Genomic DNA, 13,962 nt, shown 5'->3' with positions numbered 1-13,962 from the left:
TATCAATTTGTACCAGCTGAGGTTCTGGCTCAGAATGGGAAAAAATGGTCTCAAGGTATTTTCAACCTTGCCAGAAGCAGAAGAGGTGATGAATCTTGGGAGATGGTGGTCAGGAGAAGTGTGTAGCACAGTATGGCTAGACATATGATCAGATAAACATGCAAACTCTTAGGTGCATCTCCAAACCAAACCACAGGAGTACCTGAAGATTAAGTTACCTGTATCACTGCCTGACATGAGAGATGGGCTCCAAAGGAGGAATTCAGAACCAAATCTGAATTTCCAATAGCATAAAATTTTGGGGTGTTCAGATCCTCAAGTGTGCTTTGGGCTCCTCTTGATCTGAGCTGTACAACGCTTGTTCTCAGCCTGCTGTATGCTGCCAGCCCCACTGAAGGTGAGTTTCTTTAGACCACTGGTTTCAGAGTAACAGCCGTGTTAGTCTGTATTCACAAAAAGAAAAGGAGGACTTGTGGCACCTTAGAGACTTTCACGAAAGCTTATGCTCAAATAAATTGGTTTGTCTCTAAGGTGCCACAAGTACTCCTTTTCTTTAGACCACTGGAATATTTTTGGCAAATGTGCGCGGACTTCTGGTTTTGGTTGGAAGCCAGGAACAATACTGGGCTGTTCTTAGCTGAGTTTGTGTTCCCTGAAACTCCAAGTGCAATGTATGGGGTGCAGCTAGAGGGAAACGACACTGGGAGAGAGGTTATTAAGAACAGAAATGGTAGCGTTGCAGCTCTGGGGTTGTCACTTTTACAGCATGCTTGAGTTCTGAGTCACAAAGTCCCTCCCAAGAGACTGATAAGGAAAGGAAGGAACCATGGGGTGAGATGCAAAGTACTGTCCTGGATCAGAAACTGACTAAGGCACAGAAAACAAGGACAGGAATTATTTATTTGTCAAAAAGTCAAGGGCGGAAGTGCCCCAAAGTTCTGTCCTAGGAATGGCGTTTCAAGATATTATTGCATGTTATAAACCATCATGCTTCATGGCATAAGCCAGCCAGTAACTGATGGGGAGGTGGGAGTAGGAAGAAATTTCCCCAATCAACAGGTTATTTCATAATAATCCACTACACAGTTTCCTGCACTTACCTCTGAAGCATCTGGTACTGGCCTCTGCCAGAGCAGGATACAGGGCTAGATGGACCACTGTCTGTTCTGGTATGGCATGTCTTATGTATGGGCAATCAACATTTTAGATAGGTAATCAAGCTTCTTTCCTAATGTCCATTTTAAAGCATAGCAGGCCACTGGGCTACTCAAAGATACCATTTGGTAGCCTATATATTTAACAGAAAAAACAGATTTCCATATAGGATAATAACAAACCCAGAATCTTCTTCCCAGAGCACTTGGTGGAATATTGGGAGCCCTCCTGTGGATTTTAAAACCGCAGGCTTAGGTTTTCTGCAGTTGGGTGTGGGTATCTCCTGGGCAGGGAGACAGGAATTGGCTTTGCTGAAATCCTAGATTCTACCTTTAGAAGCAGAGCTCCAAATCCCGCCCTCCCCACAGCTTTGGGGAAACCTGGATAGGGATTGGAACTGGGTCATCAACCACTCAAATAGACCAGATCAACCCCCCCAGATCTGAACACTCCCCTGGGAAGGAAAAGAAGTAAATAAAGTTTCCTTGAGGAATAATAATTGAAGGTTTAAAAAAAATGTTTTACAGTATTCAAAAGTGGTTCATGAAACTCAACGCTTGAAAAGTGCTGGAAGTTTACAAACCCCTAAACCCAACTGGTTCAGCTTTGCTTAACCTTGGGATTCTGGCCTTGCAGACGCTGAAAAGCACCTCTCTTCAACTATAGCTCTTCCAGTTTTCAAATGTATTGATGCAAGTTGACTCAATACAAGCCAGGGTTAAACCAACTTAAGTGCGTCTACTTTGGGGGTTGCATCAGATTAACGAGGTCAGGTTTTAAATCCATTTAATTAAACAGGTGCAGTTTTCCAGCATAGAGATGGCTTTCTTTGCTCCCGGGCTGAATCAAAGTCATTAATACCAGAAATAACCTCTTCCCCTCCATTATCTGCAGCATTCTGATTAACAGCTTTCTTTGTGCGCTCAGCATGAATAAGGTTACAGGCTGTCTCTGAGAGTATCTGCCCAGTCAAACTGTAAATCCAAGCCAAGGCAGTAGGAGGCCACCGTGCTCTGGTGTTTGTCCAACAGGGTTCTGTGGAATGCCTGTTGCCTAATACACTCCAGAGTACAGCCCCACACCCTTCCCCATCACAGATAGCGTGGAGTTAATTGGCAGTTGAGAATCTGGTGTGATAAGGTAATTGAGAAGCTCTGATTATGTGCCATTTTCCCCAGAGAACTCTCCATGCACCCTTCCCTTCGCTGCAGCTGAAGGCGGGGGAGCCAACCACCTTAGTGAGCAAAAATGATGGAGCAATGGCCCAGTGTTGGAGTTGCTCCTCTTCCCGCCCAGCCAGTCCTCAACAAGAACCAGGTCTCACCTCTGGCTCCCACCTGTCCACAAGCAAGCAGCCAGCCTGATTTCCCCACCCCTCAGCAAAGACCCAACCTGGCCTCTCCCCCACCACAAGCAGCTGAATCCACCCACCTACAGCCCTTTGGTGAACTTCCCTCCCAGCGGCCACCCCCTCCCCAGCAAACATCCAACCCCTCAGCCCTCCACAAGCACCCTGCCCCAACCCCACTCTCCCAGACTTCAAACCTGACAACTCCCCGCTCCCTGCGTGCACTGAGCAGCGACCTCTTCCGTGGCCAGTGGACTGGACACGTCTCCCACCCAGCTGCTGAGCTGTTGTGATTATCTCCCCCTCCTGCTTCCTCACCTTCAACTAAATCAAAACCTGACCTAGGAAACAAGGAATGGTTCAGAAATCAGGGAAGAAGGAGAGATTCGCTGTATCCACGACACCATAGCTCAGGTCGGGCCCTAATCACAGCCTCTTCCTCTCCCTATTGTTCACCTGCCATAAAGCAATTTCTTATCTCCATCTCTTTCTTAGATTGGTTCCCTCGCTGTGTACTTACATGGTGAAAGGTCCTGGCTTTTGTGTGTTTGATGGCTCAGGGGAGACTCATGTCCTCTCCTGACAGCTGGATTTGTATTAGACCTGGCTGGGACTTTCAGGTTTGGGTAGAACCGGGCCAAAGCCGTAAAACCCAGCTCTGCATCTGGATGGAGTTCAGGGTTGTCTAGAACTGGAGCTGGTTTGGCCTGTGAACAGGGGAGGGCCCAGCTGTGAAATCCAGATCCAAACTGAAACTCGGGTGAACCTGGGCTCCTCAACCCAAATTCAGGCTAAACAGTGGCCTTCTTCTAAGACGTGCTGAGCTCCCGCAAACCCCACTGACACCAATGGGAGTGCGCTGGTGCTCAGCACCACTGAAAACCAGGCTCCTTTTACTCTGCATTTAGCAACCGAACCGTAAGGGTGAGGCTCCAGCTTTTTCTCTGTTCCCTGCAGCTCTCATAATTGCTTTGTTTGATGTGATAGTTGTTTGGTTTGTGTCCCATGCAGACGTTTGGTTATCTCCCGTCTATGCCGCCAGGAGCTGCAGCCCCTAATGGAGATCTGATTTCTGTTCATTCCAAAATGGCTGTACTTGGAGATACCGTGAAAGAAAGGCTGGTCCAGAGGTTAAGATGCTGGTCAGGAGACCTAGGTATAAGTCTCTGCCCTGCCACAGACTTCCTGCGTGATCTTAACAAGTCACTCAGCCACCCGGTGCCTCAGTTTCTCCTCTGTAAAATAGTGTGCTCCACCTCACAGGGATTGTGTGAGGGTAAATACATGAAAGATTGTGAGGTGCTCTGTCACTAATGGGGAATGTATAAATATCTTTATGTATCAAACATTTTGATTTGCCATGAAAAAATCATCATTGGGGGTGGAATCCGTTACTGATCCTTTTCACTGTTCTGGCTGCAACAAAATATTGACTGAAGGGTTAATTGTGTCATGGTCGTATTCAGTTGAGCTACCTTAGAGTTCTGGAGTGAGTTTCTGGATTCGTATTGGCTAGAAGGGCTTGTGGCCAGTGAAAGGTTTACACGTGATTGTGAGTTGCAACTGATGTGCTAGACTGAGCCTGTGTTTAACTAATTGGGCAGAGACTCTGGCTTTGCCTGCAGGCAGAGTGTCTTCTAAACTGGCTAGACAGTGCAGTTTGATGCCCATCAATGCTTGTAAAAATCCCTTTGAGCATTAAATAAACATTTACCAATTCATTATGGGAAAGAGGTTTTGGTTTTTTTGGTTCTCTTATACGTGAGAGCCCAAAATTATATATTTAGAAATTTTCTACCTGGACTTTATTTTATTTTTTTACACACAGAATTATACATAGGTGCAAATGTCATATTTGGACAGCTGCCTGACTGTGGGCTCAAAAAGGGAAGATGGGCTTTAAAAATCTTGCGTTAATAACACACCTATCATTGTTTATAGCTAGACATATTAACACAATTGAATAGCAGACAAAGGTGGCCAATGATTGGCAATAAAACAGACTTATCTCAGCCACAAACAGCCTTTGCCCACACTCAGGAAGGAGGTGGATTCCGAGATCTCCTTCTCAAGCAAACATTGGAGTAGAGCTGTACAAATAATTAATTTTTGGTTTGGTGGCAGAACTGAAACTATGAGAGAAAAAAAATTCATTTTGGGTCAACCTGAATGAATTTTTTTTTCCAAATTTTTTGGTGACCAAAAAAGTTGAATGTTTATTTGCTTTGGGCTGAATGAAAGGGTTTGATTTGGAGGGTTTTCTAACCTTTTTTATTATTATTTTTAAATAAAAATGAAGTCTGATTTGAAACAAAGTTGTTCTGAATCAGAAGGTCAAAAGGTTTCGTTTCAAAAATGTCCGAATGGAAAGTTTTGACTTTTCCAGACTTTTTTTCTGACTGAAACAATCTGACTAATTTGACACACATTTGTGAAACATTTTGGTCCACCCAAACCTGCATTTCTGGGTGAAAAAAAGATTTGTTGGAAAAATTTTGCCCAGCTCTACTTGAGAGCCTATTCAAGAGCCACTACTTTGAGTTTTGATGCCCTGGCTTGACCCCCTGCAGCAGACTAAGCAGACAGGTTTTGGCCAGCAGTCCAAGCCTGGGAAACCGCAACAAAGGAGCCAGGAAGGGTTTAAAAAGACAGGCACTCGCTCAGGGGGTAGGAGAGCTTTGGAGGCTGAGATCCAGGTCTTCAGAGGTTAGGGTCTGCCAGCGTCTAGGACTGTAGTTAAGATAGATGTGTGAAGACCTTTTGTTTTAAAATCCTTTTTCTCTTATGTTATGCGTTGTGTTCCTGTGGTTAAATCAACAATACATTTGTTTTAAGTCTATACACCACTGGTGGCAATTCCTGAAGGGGAGAAATGCAAGTACCTGAACTCAGTCGGGCCTGTTGGGTAAGTACAGTTGATGCACAGGGTTCTGTAGCCCAAAGAGAGCGGAAAGCCTGGGTCCCGATTCCTGTGGGGGTGGACTTAGAGAGACCAGAGAGGGATCAAAGTTATAGCTAGTCCTGTAAACTTGACAGAGGGTAACACGTTCTGAAGGCAAATAATAAGGAAAGTACAATTCACCAGCAGGAGTAAATTCTTCAGAGGGAGAACTTAAGATTCTGGCTAGGTTTTTTTTCGTCCAGCCAGTTCCCAGTTCATTCACTTGTTTCTCTTACATGTTAATTTGTAACCTCTGAAGAGCTGGTCTTAAAAAAAGTTCTAATGGGCATTGAGTCTAGTGGAGAAAGGCATTACAAGAACCAATGGCTGGGAGATCCCTCCTTGACCTGCTTGCTTAATGATCTAGGAAAGAATCAGCATTTTAACCAAACAACAAATGACTTTCATTTTCACTCTTAGCGCTAGACGCTGTATTGCAAATTATTGGGAAAATGTGACACCTCCACCCTACGGAATTGTGGTATAGTAAAATACAGACTGTTCTTGTAATGGAAAAGCTTTCACACCAAGGACATACACAAGAGGAGAACTAAAAAGAGGACGGGTATTTAAAAGAGGGATCCCCAGCCAGCAAGTCAAAATCTTTAGCCAGGTTCTTTGAATATTAACTTGATCCTGAATATGTAATATATGATGTTGTAGGCTAACATTTTAGTGTAGCTTTGCCTTAATAAAAAAACTAAAAGGAAAGCATCCAATGGCTGGAAGTTAAAGCCAAACAAATTCAAATTAGAAATAAGGCACACATTTTAACCAGTGAGGGTGATTAACCATTGGCACAAACTACCAAGGGGAGCGGTGAATTATCTCTCTCTTGATGTCTTCAGATCAAGACTGCACACCTTTCTGGAAGATAAGCTTTTGTCAGACACAAGTTAATGGACTCAATAGAGAGGTAAATGGTGAAATTCTATGGCCTGCAATATACAGGAGGTCAGACTAGATGCTCTAATGGTCTCTTTTGGCCTTAAAATCTATGAATTGTTGAAATGTGAACTCTTTTTTGGGGCAAAGTATTTCAACCACCTCAAAATCTTTGTTCTTCCCTCTCACTCTGGTGTTCCATGGACCAAACCTACACGTTACTCTAGCTGGCTGGTGAAAAGTAAACTCTGCTCAGTAAAGTAATATGATTTTCATTTATTCTTTTATTTGAGAAATATACAAATAGCCTCAGGAAATTATTGTTAATTTTCATCAGCTCTGCGATTTTCCTCTTCAGTACAATGAAATTTCTTTCTTTCTTTCTTACAAACATAACTTTGTAAGAGAGAGACATTGAGCTGTGCCACGTTGACTCATTTGCTGATACTTATATGCACCAGCCAAACGAAGCATGGCGTGTTTAGAGTTCATGAGGCTTGCTTCAGGTTAGGCAGATACCATATGGATCAGTTCCACTCTCTGATGCACAGGTCTCCAAATGAAATCACTGGCAGCCCTGTGTGTTCATCTAAGGTCAGGAAATCTGGCCTGTAGAATGAATTGGATCTCCAATGTGTTCATTGTGTGGCACTGTGAACATTTAGCCATTCATTGTTACACTGAAAATCAATAAATAATTTTTTTATATAAAATAAGTTCATATGTTTTTTAAAAAATCATTAAACTATTTAAAAAATCCTTTTAATTCTCGTAATAGAATTAACCGTCGGCCCTGATTCAGGAAAGACCTTAAGCACGTGCTTAAGTCTATTCCTATTCAGGACTGCACTTAACCATGTGCTAAGGGCCCATTGGCTTCAGTGGGAATTCAGCACATGAGTAGGTGCTGTCCGGAATAAGGATGCTTTCAGTCATTCTGGGCCTTGGCTGATCAGCAGCTATACAGTCTCAATGAGGAGAAAGAGGATGTGATCAAAGACAGTATTGCAAAGCCGTCAGGACTGTGGTCGGATAGTGGGGAGAAGAGAATTCTAACGTGATTCCAAAAGCCTTCAACATCCACCAGTTCAGTTTTCATGTCTGTGAGCTTGATTCTTCTCCTTTGCAATGGCTCTCCCAGCAGTGGGATGTAGCTTTGTGTCCCATTTGCCTTGCGCACCTGAGTTATGTCATTGAAGCCAATGGATCTCTTAAAGCGAACGGAATCCAGCCTGCACATAGATGGGCTCTGACAAGGTACTGAGTGCCCCCTGGGAGAATGAAGTCAATGACATTGGGAGCAGGCAGCAGGATCAGGCCCTTAGTAGGAAGGGGTATCGATTTGAATGAACTGCACGTGGTTTTCATTGCCCTACTTTGTACACGTTCCACTTTTCTAAAAGCCTTAGAACTTAAAGCAATAATTGAAATCAAACACACGCACTCATACATGAGTAGAAAACAACATCTGGGACTATGAGTGGATTATTTCCACGGTGGTGCAGTAATGCCCTGTCATCGCTAGGGCGTGAGATGCATGCAACCCCCAAACCCTTCAGTACAGCCACTCAGACTTTCAGTCCCGGGGCGGGAAAGGTGGGTTGATAGAGCAGGTGTTCTTCCTTTTAGGACATGATGTAGACCTCCAGTAGGCTGGCCACTGCGTGCATGCGGTAGAAGATCCCGAAGGGCAAGCAAATGTCCACAATGGCAGCCCACATCGAGTAGCCGTAGAAGTTGAGTTCCTTGTCGTTGTCGAACTGCGGCCGGGCGCCGAATGCTGGCATGATCCAGAGCTGTTTGGAGGTGGGAAACAAACGTGACAGTCTCAGTGAGAGGGATGGGATGGGGTGAGAAGCTGTAGCTGCTGCTAAGAGCTTCAAAGGGCAGAAGAGTCAGGGAGAAGGGAAAGGATAAATCTTCTAAATTCAGGACCATATTAGAGACAGAAAAAGAGTGGAGGCTCTTTATCTAAATCGTCTCTGCCTGGTTTGTTCAGAAGCCGTAGCTCCTGTGAAATGTCTGTATTTCCTCCACAGCTCTCCTGTAAATCAAAATGCCTTCAAAACACTGGGGGGGAAGGAAGGGGGTCATGCTACATTTAATTGGCTTCCCTTAGGGCTTACAATGAAAATCGTGGCTGCTAATCAAGTGTAATTGCTAATCAAAGGCAGGCTTCTAAGTGAAGCTCTTTGGGGCCAGATTCTGCTCTGAGCTACACCTGTCAATAGAGATCCTGAGAGTACAATTTGACCCATGGGGTGAAATCCTGGTCAATGGAAGTTCTGTCATTGGCTTTAATGGAGCTAGGATTTCACGCATGATACTTCAATACTGATCACCTGATATCATGTCTTTTGCTGTCTAACATATAACAAAATGGCTTAGATCAGGCTCTAAATGCCTTTTCCCTACATTAAAAAGATAGAATCAAAGGATTAAGCTTAATGAAAAATATTGGGCCCCGATTCTCCTCTCCTTCGCACTGATTCTACAACGTTATGGGCTCCAGTTCTCTGCTGGCATAAATGGGCAAAAAGCCACTGAAATCAAGGGAGCTGTGCCTAGTTACACCAGCAGAGACTGTTTTCCAATAAGTCCACTGACTTCAGTGCAGCATCTTCTGATTTAAGTGAGAGATTTAAGGTAAGAAAAAGGAACATTTTCCTTAGACCACATCCTCTTGGACATGACTTCCTGCCCTCCATTGACCCACCCACCTCCCAAAAAATCTCTTTCTGACTGTCACTTACAATTACGTTGCACAGGAGCAGGAACAAGGAAATCTCCTTTAGGAACTTCCTCCTCCATTTCACCTTCTTGGGGACCATTATGGACTGTACCACGTCTGAAGGCTGAATTGCTACCGCACCTTGACCGTGGGGCAAGGGGGATGGCAGGGCACTGCTGCTTTCGGGGACGCGAAGGGATACGGCATTGATGTTGACAAAGGTGAGTCCATATAGGTCCTTCTGGTGAGGATGAATTTTGTGGTCATCTTCTGGGGGCTGCCGATGAAGGCCTTCGATGATGAAGATGTTCTGGAAGGTGTGCTGGGCGATCATCAGCAGTGAGTAGGTCAAGTTGAGGGCACTTATGGCATCCCTTGGAGTGCTGGCCACCACAGCCACAATGGAGTAGTAGGAGATAGCATATTGCCCCACGGCAGCCCCCAGCAATAAGGCCATGTCCAAAGTCCTGGTTGGATTCTTGTGGTGGTCCATGTCTCTCTTATCAAACCTGTAGACAATGGAACCTCCGATGCAGACAAGAGACATCAGGCTCAGGCAAACTATGTTGAAGGTGTAATACATGATGAGTGCTTCATTTTTCTTGTCTGGCTGGCCACTGGCATTCACCTGCACCTCATAAACAATAAGGACCGCCAGACCGCTCACCAGTATCAAAAGCCCCAAAATGATGCCCACAAAGAAGGTCCTTCTGAAGAGCCTGAACTTCAGGTGGTGGATATGGTGGGTGTGGTGGTCTATGAGGCGTCCAACGTTCTTCCACATCACATACAGCATGGCAGAGGCAAAGAGACTGTACTCAATGTTGAAGGGATACAACCAAAAATAGCCACTCTGGAAGATCTTGCAAATTTCACTGGTACAACTACAGCCTTCTATTGAGTCACTTGCCCTTCCAGCTGGAACAGGAAAAACACATACATGTTACATTGTTACTGTGGGGAACAAGCACTTTTTAACAGACCTGAAGAGCCTCACTCTGGAGAATGATGGTCACTAAAATGCAGGACCAAAGATACAAGTCGATCTCATGACCCCAAAACCCAGGGTTGCCTGGACACTGAGAGTCCGCCCATTGAAACCTCAGCCTCCCTTTGGTTTCTGCCTTTCGGAATTGCTTTCCCCCTTGTCAAACAATTGGTTTAGTGAACATTCTTCTCTTATCTGGGCCTGTCTCGAATCCCGTCTTCCTTCCTTTCGTCTTCCACCCTGGTTCTTTCTTTCATTCTCTCTCTTTCCTTTCCTTTTCTTTTCCTCCTCTCCCCTCCTCCTCTTCTGTTCATTCTAGGTTCTCTCTCCATCCCCATGACTCCTGCTGGACACAAAGCAAGACACGGATGCTAAGGTCCAGATTGGAATACCCCTACTCACACAAGATAGCACCTTACTCTGGGCAGTCCCCTTGCATTCACTCATCAATGAAATTGTTACTGAGACGGAGTAAGGGTATCAGACTCTGATCCGGAGAAAGACTTCTAACTCCGTAGCCTCAGCTCCAGAATTAGCTGGGTTTACTAATGAGCAAATTACCTTTCATGATCCATCTGTGTGTTCCTTCTGTTACATTCTGGAATTTTGTGTGTGATTTATGCACGGACTCGTCCGTTACAGCTGACATCCACACGGCTAGATTAGTGGTCAACGTCAGCATCAAGCCACACCTGTATGAGAGAAGAGACAGATAGAATCAAGGCAAAGTCTGCTTCTCTGGCACTTATCCTCTCTAGGCCTCAATGCACTCTTCAAACATGAGTGAATTAAGCCTTGCCTCTGTGAGACAGGCAAGTATCAGTATCCCTGTTTTATATATGGAGAAACTGAGGCACAGGGAGGGGAAGTGACTTTCCCCCAGTCACACAGGGAGTCTGTGGCAGGGTCAGGAAGAGAACCCAGGTGTCCTGATTCCCTGTCTGCTGCCCTAACTGCTCTCTCTCATTCCCTTCACTCTTCATACCATCTACCCTGCCCGGTAAGCACCAACTAAGTCTCGTCTCTCACTGTTTCTGGCTCAGTCTGTCACAGGGTGTGGATGGAAGTATGTAGAGTAATTGGTCAGGGTTGGCCTGTCCAGAAAGGTGGATCCAGTCTTGCGAAAGTGAATATGATCATCTGAGGTCTGGTTTCTCATTCCATCAGCCTTTTGATCTTCCTGACGCTCCTTTGTGTTCCTTCCTAGTACCGGGGAAGTGACCAGGACTTTTTTTTAAAATGTAAGTATTATGTGCTAGTGTAAGGCTGTGCCTCTGCGTGGGGATCAGTCTTCCTGCTTCTGGATCTTAAAGGGTGAGCTGCTAGTACAGGAATGCCCCTGGTAGCCGGCTCATTAACATCTATCTGTGGGTCAACCACCACTAAAGGGGGACAGAGTGCCACACTGCGTGGGCCGGGATTACACTGGAGAGGGGCTCAAACCAAAACCCTGGCTCTGCCTCTCAGTTTTGCAGCTGGCCCCCATTTCTACAGCTTCCTGAACCTGATCTGTGAATGGACCCTCCCCTTCTAGCACTTCAGGGTAGCTGGGAACCAAGTGGCAGCTCTCCACTTTTCACCACGGGACCATCTCTTCTGTGTGCCTGGTAGGATAATCCTGTAACAGACCCATTGACATGAAAGAACGTAGGAATGTTCCCCTTGTAGAATTGCAGGGGAGGCTCGCAGCGGCAGAGGAATGGGGACCAGTGCAGAAGAGGACAGGCCCAGCTGGGAGAAATACTCGCCTGGTAACGTCCAGGTGCACGTGAATGCAGTCTTTGGCAGAAATCCACAGAAAGTACGTCTGGAAGAAATATAAGCGTTGATTAAGACTGACCCTCAAAGTGGCAGCGTCAGACTAGAAACAGACCCGGTCACTTCCATGCTCTGCAGAATGAAAGTCAGGCCCTGCCCTATTCTCTGCTGCACTGGGCCCATTTTCCCAACCGTGTCGCTCCTCTGCCATTTACTTTGCCTTGTGCTGTAGCCCTCCCATGCTCTCCACTCTGCCTCTGCAGCTCCTTCTTCTGCCCACCATTGCTGCACATCAGGCTGCTCCTGCTTATCCCTTGCTCCCATCCAGCCCTCTCTGCTCCACAGTATTGACATCCATCAGGGGTTCCCAACCTGGGGGTTGAGACCCCACAGGCAATCATGAACAGATATCAGGGGTTACAGCCATCCTGCCCTTTCCATGTTGCTAAATGGGAGAGAAGTCCTGGCTAGAACCTGGCTGGGGGGTTCAGGTGACCAGTCCTGCTATGCAAATAATAGCAGGTCATAGTATGGAAAAGAGTTATGAACCTTGACCTAGAGCAAGTCACCGCAGATCAAATATGGTTTGGCGGACAGGGAAGTGTGCTCCCTGAGGAGTTTAGTCAGCTGAGTTTGCTCTGCTAGGTTAGAATGGATCTAGGAGTGAGCTAAGCTCGCTGGGCAGAGACCGGTCCAAGAGTGATCAGCACCCCAGGAAGGTCAAGCATTGTCCCTGAGCTCACCCCACCTGTCCCCCGGGCACTGAAAGAGCCCACGCTCACCTGGACGATCACAAACACAGCCTGCACGATAGGGTAGATAATTTTGATGGCGGACAGGCAGTTGTAGAAGCTGGAGTAATACCCAGTTTTAAACACGTCCATCACGAGGGTGAAAATGGCAAACAAAACCAGGCCTCCTGTTGAGGAAGCAAAGGCAATTAGAGATGACGTGCACATGGTGGGGGTGGACAGGTAGACGTAGGTAAGCCCACACTTGTCTAGACAGACAGTGGAGGGAGAGAAATGGCATTGCCATGTAGAGGCAGATGGCGTTTTGGGCTTCCCCTTTATAGTAGTCCCAGTTTTCTTTTTACCCTAAAGCCTACAAATCCTTTGTACCAACAGCCCTTGGAATGGCAAATGATGAGGCTGAAAAATAACAGAGTACGTCGGAGAACCCTCCTGTGTAAGTACCGGATCCAGCAGGTTAATGAGACTGATCATTGGAGCAGTCAAACCCTCAGACCCAGAGCACTAAGGAAAGGAACCTTCTGTAGTTCTCTGTGAGTGATGTTTTGAGAAGGGCCCCTAGGTGGCCATCTGGGCAATGCTTTGCCCACAGAGTGCTTAGCTCGTATGGGATCCCATCTCCACCCCCCCACCCCCCGCCACCCCAAGGTATCACCCATGGTGGCTTTCTACCTCTCAGCCAGACAGGTCCCGCATGGGAGTCCTTGTATAGGATGGCATCCTGGCGCTTAGTGGTGACGATGAGGTAGAAGAGTGTCCAGGCAATACAGATCAGCATCATGATGGTCAGCAGGAAAAACACGTCATAGTCGTGCACAGCTACCTGGTTGAAGGCTGCACTGCTCACCAGGGTGCAGGCCAGTAGCACCAAATTGACGGCCAGCAGGACTGAGAACATGCGGCCTCCTTTCTTCCAGATCTCCTTGGGGTTGTGTGTCGAGGGGGGCAAGTGCGGATGGTGGCCCAAGGAGCCTGTTGGGCTGGAGGCCCTGCTGGCAATGTCTTCTCTCTGACCGGAGCCCATGATGGAGTCTTCGCGGCTGATCTCGCTGTCTGTCCGCACGGGCTCCTCTGTCATGGTTCAACTAATGCCAAAGCCAAGTGTTACTGCTGTCAGGAACAGAACCCCAGAAATAAAAGGATCACTCCATCTGAATCAAAGAATCATAGAATCATAGGACTGAAATGGACCTCGAGAGGTCATCTAGTCCAGTCCCCTGCACTCATGGCAGGACTAAGTATTATCTAGACCATCCCTGACAGGTATTTGTCTGACCTGCTCTTAAAAGTCTCCAATGATGGAGACCCCACAACCTCCCTAGGCAATTTATTCCAGTGCTTAAGCTTCCTGACTGTTCAGAAGTTTTTCCTAATGTCCAACCTAAACCTCCCTTGCTGCAATTT

The 13,962-nt window shown here is 46.3% G+C and overlaps 1 protein-coding gene across 1 annotated transcript; it reads right to left on the bottom strand.

Annotated features, from left to right (window-relative positions):
• Positions 1-7,920: 7,920 nt before the first annotated feature.
• On the bottom strand, positions 7,921-13,636 carry OTOP2 (otopetrin 2). The gene is made up of 6 exons (XM_073311393.1): positions 13,231-13,636; positions 12,589-12,725; positions 11,797-11,855; positions 10,610-10,740; positions 9,083-9,978; positions 7,921-8,125 (listed from the first exon to the last, which is right to left on the bottom strand). Exons 1-6 carry the CDS (start codon positions 13,634-13,636, stop codon positions 7,955-7,957), a joined length of 1,800 nt encoding a protein of 599 aa, XP_073167494.1. The 3' UTR covers positions 7,921-7,954.
• Positions 13,637-13,962: the final 326 nt, after the last annotated feature.

This window comes from Lepidochelys kempii, chromosome 14, assembly GCF_965140265.1.
Source record: "Lepidochelys kempii isolate rLepKem1 chromosome 14, rLepKem1.hap2, whole genome shotgun sequence".
Classification (NCBI taxonomy): Eukaryota; Metazoa; Chordata; order Testudines; family Cheloniidae; genus Lepidochelys; species Lepidochelys kempii.
This window is presented reverse-complemented; position numbering and strand designations above follow the sequence as displayed.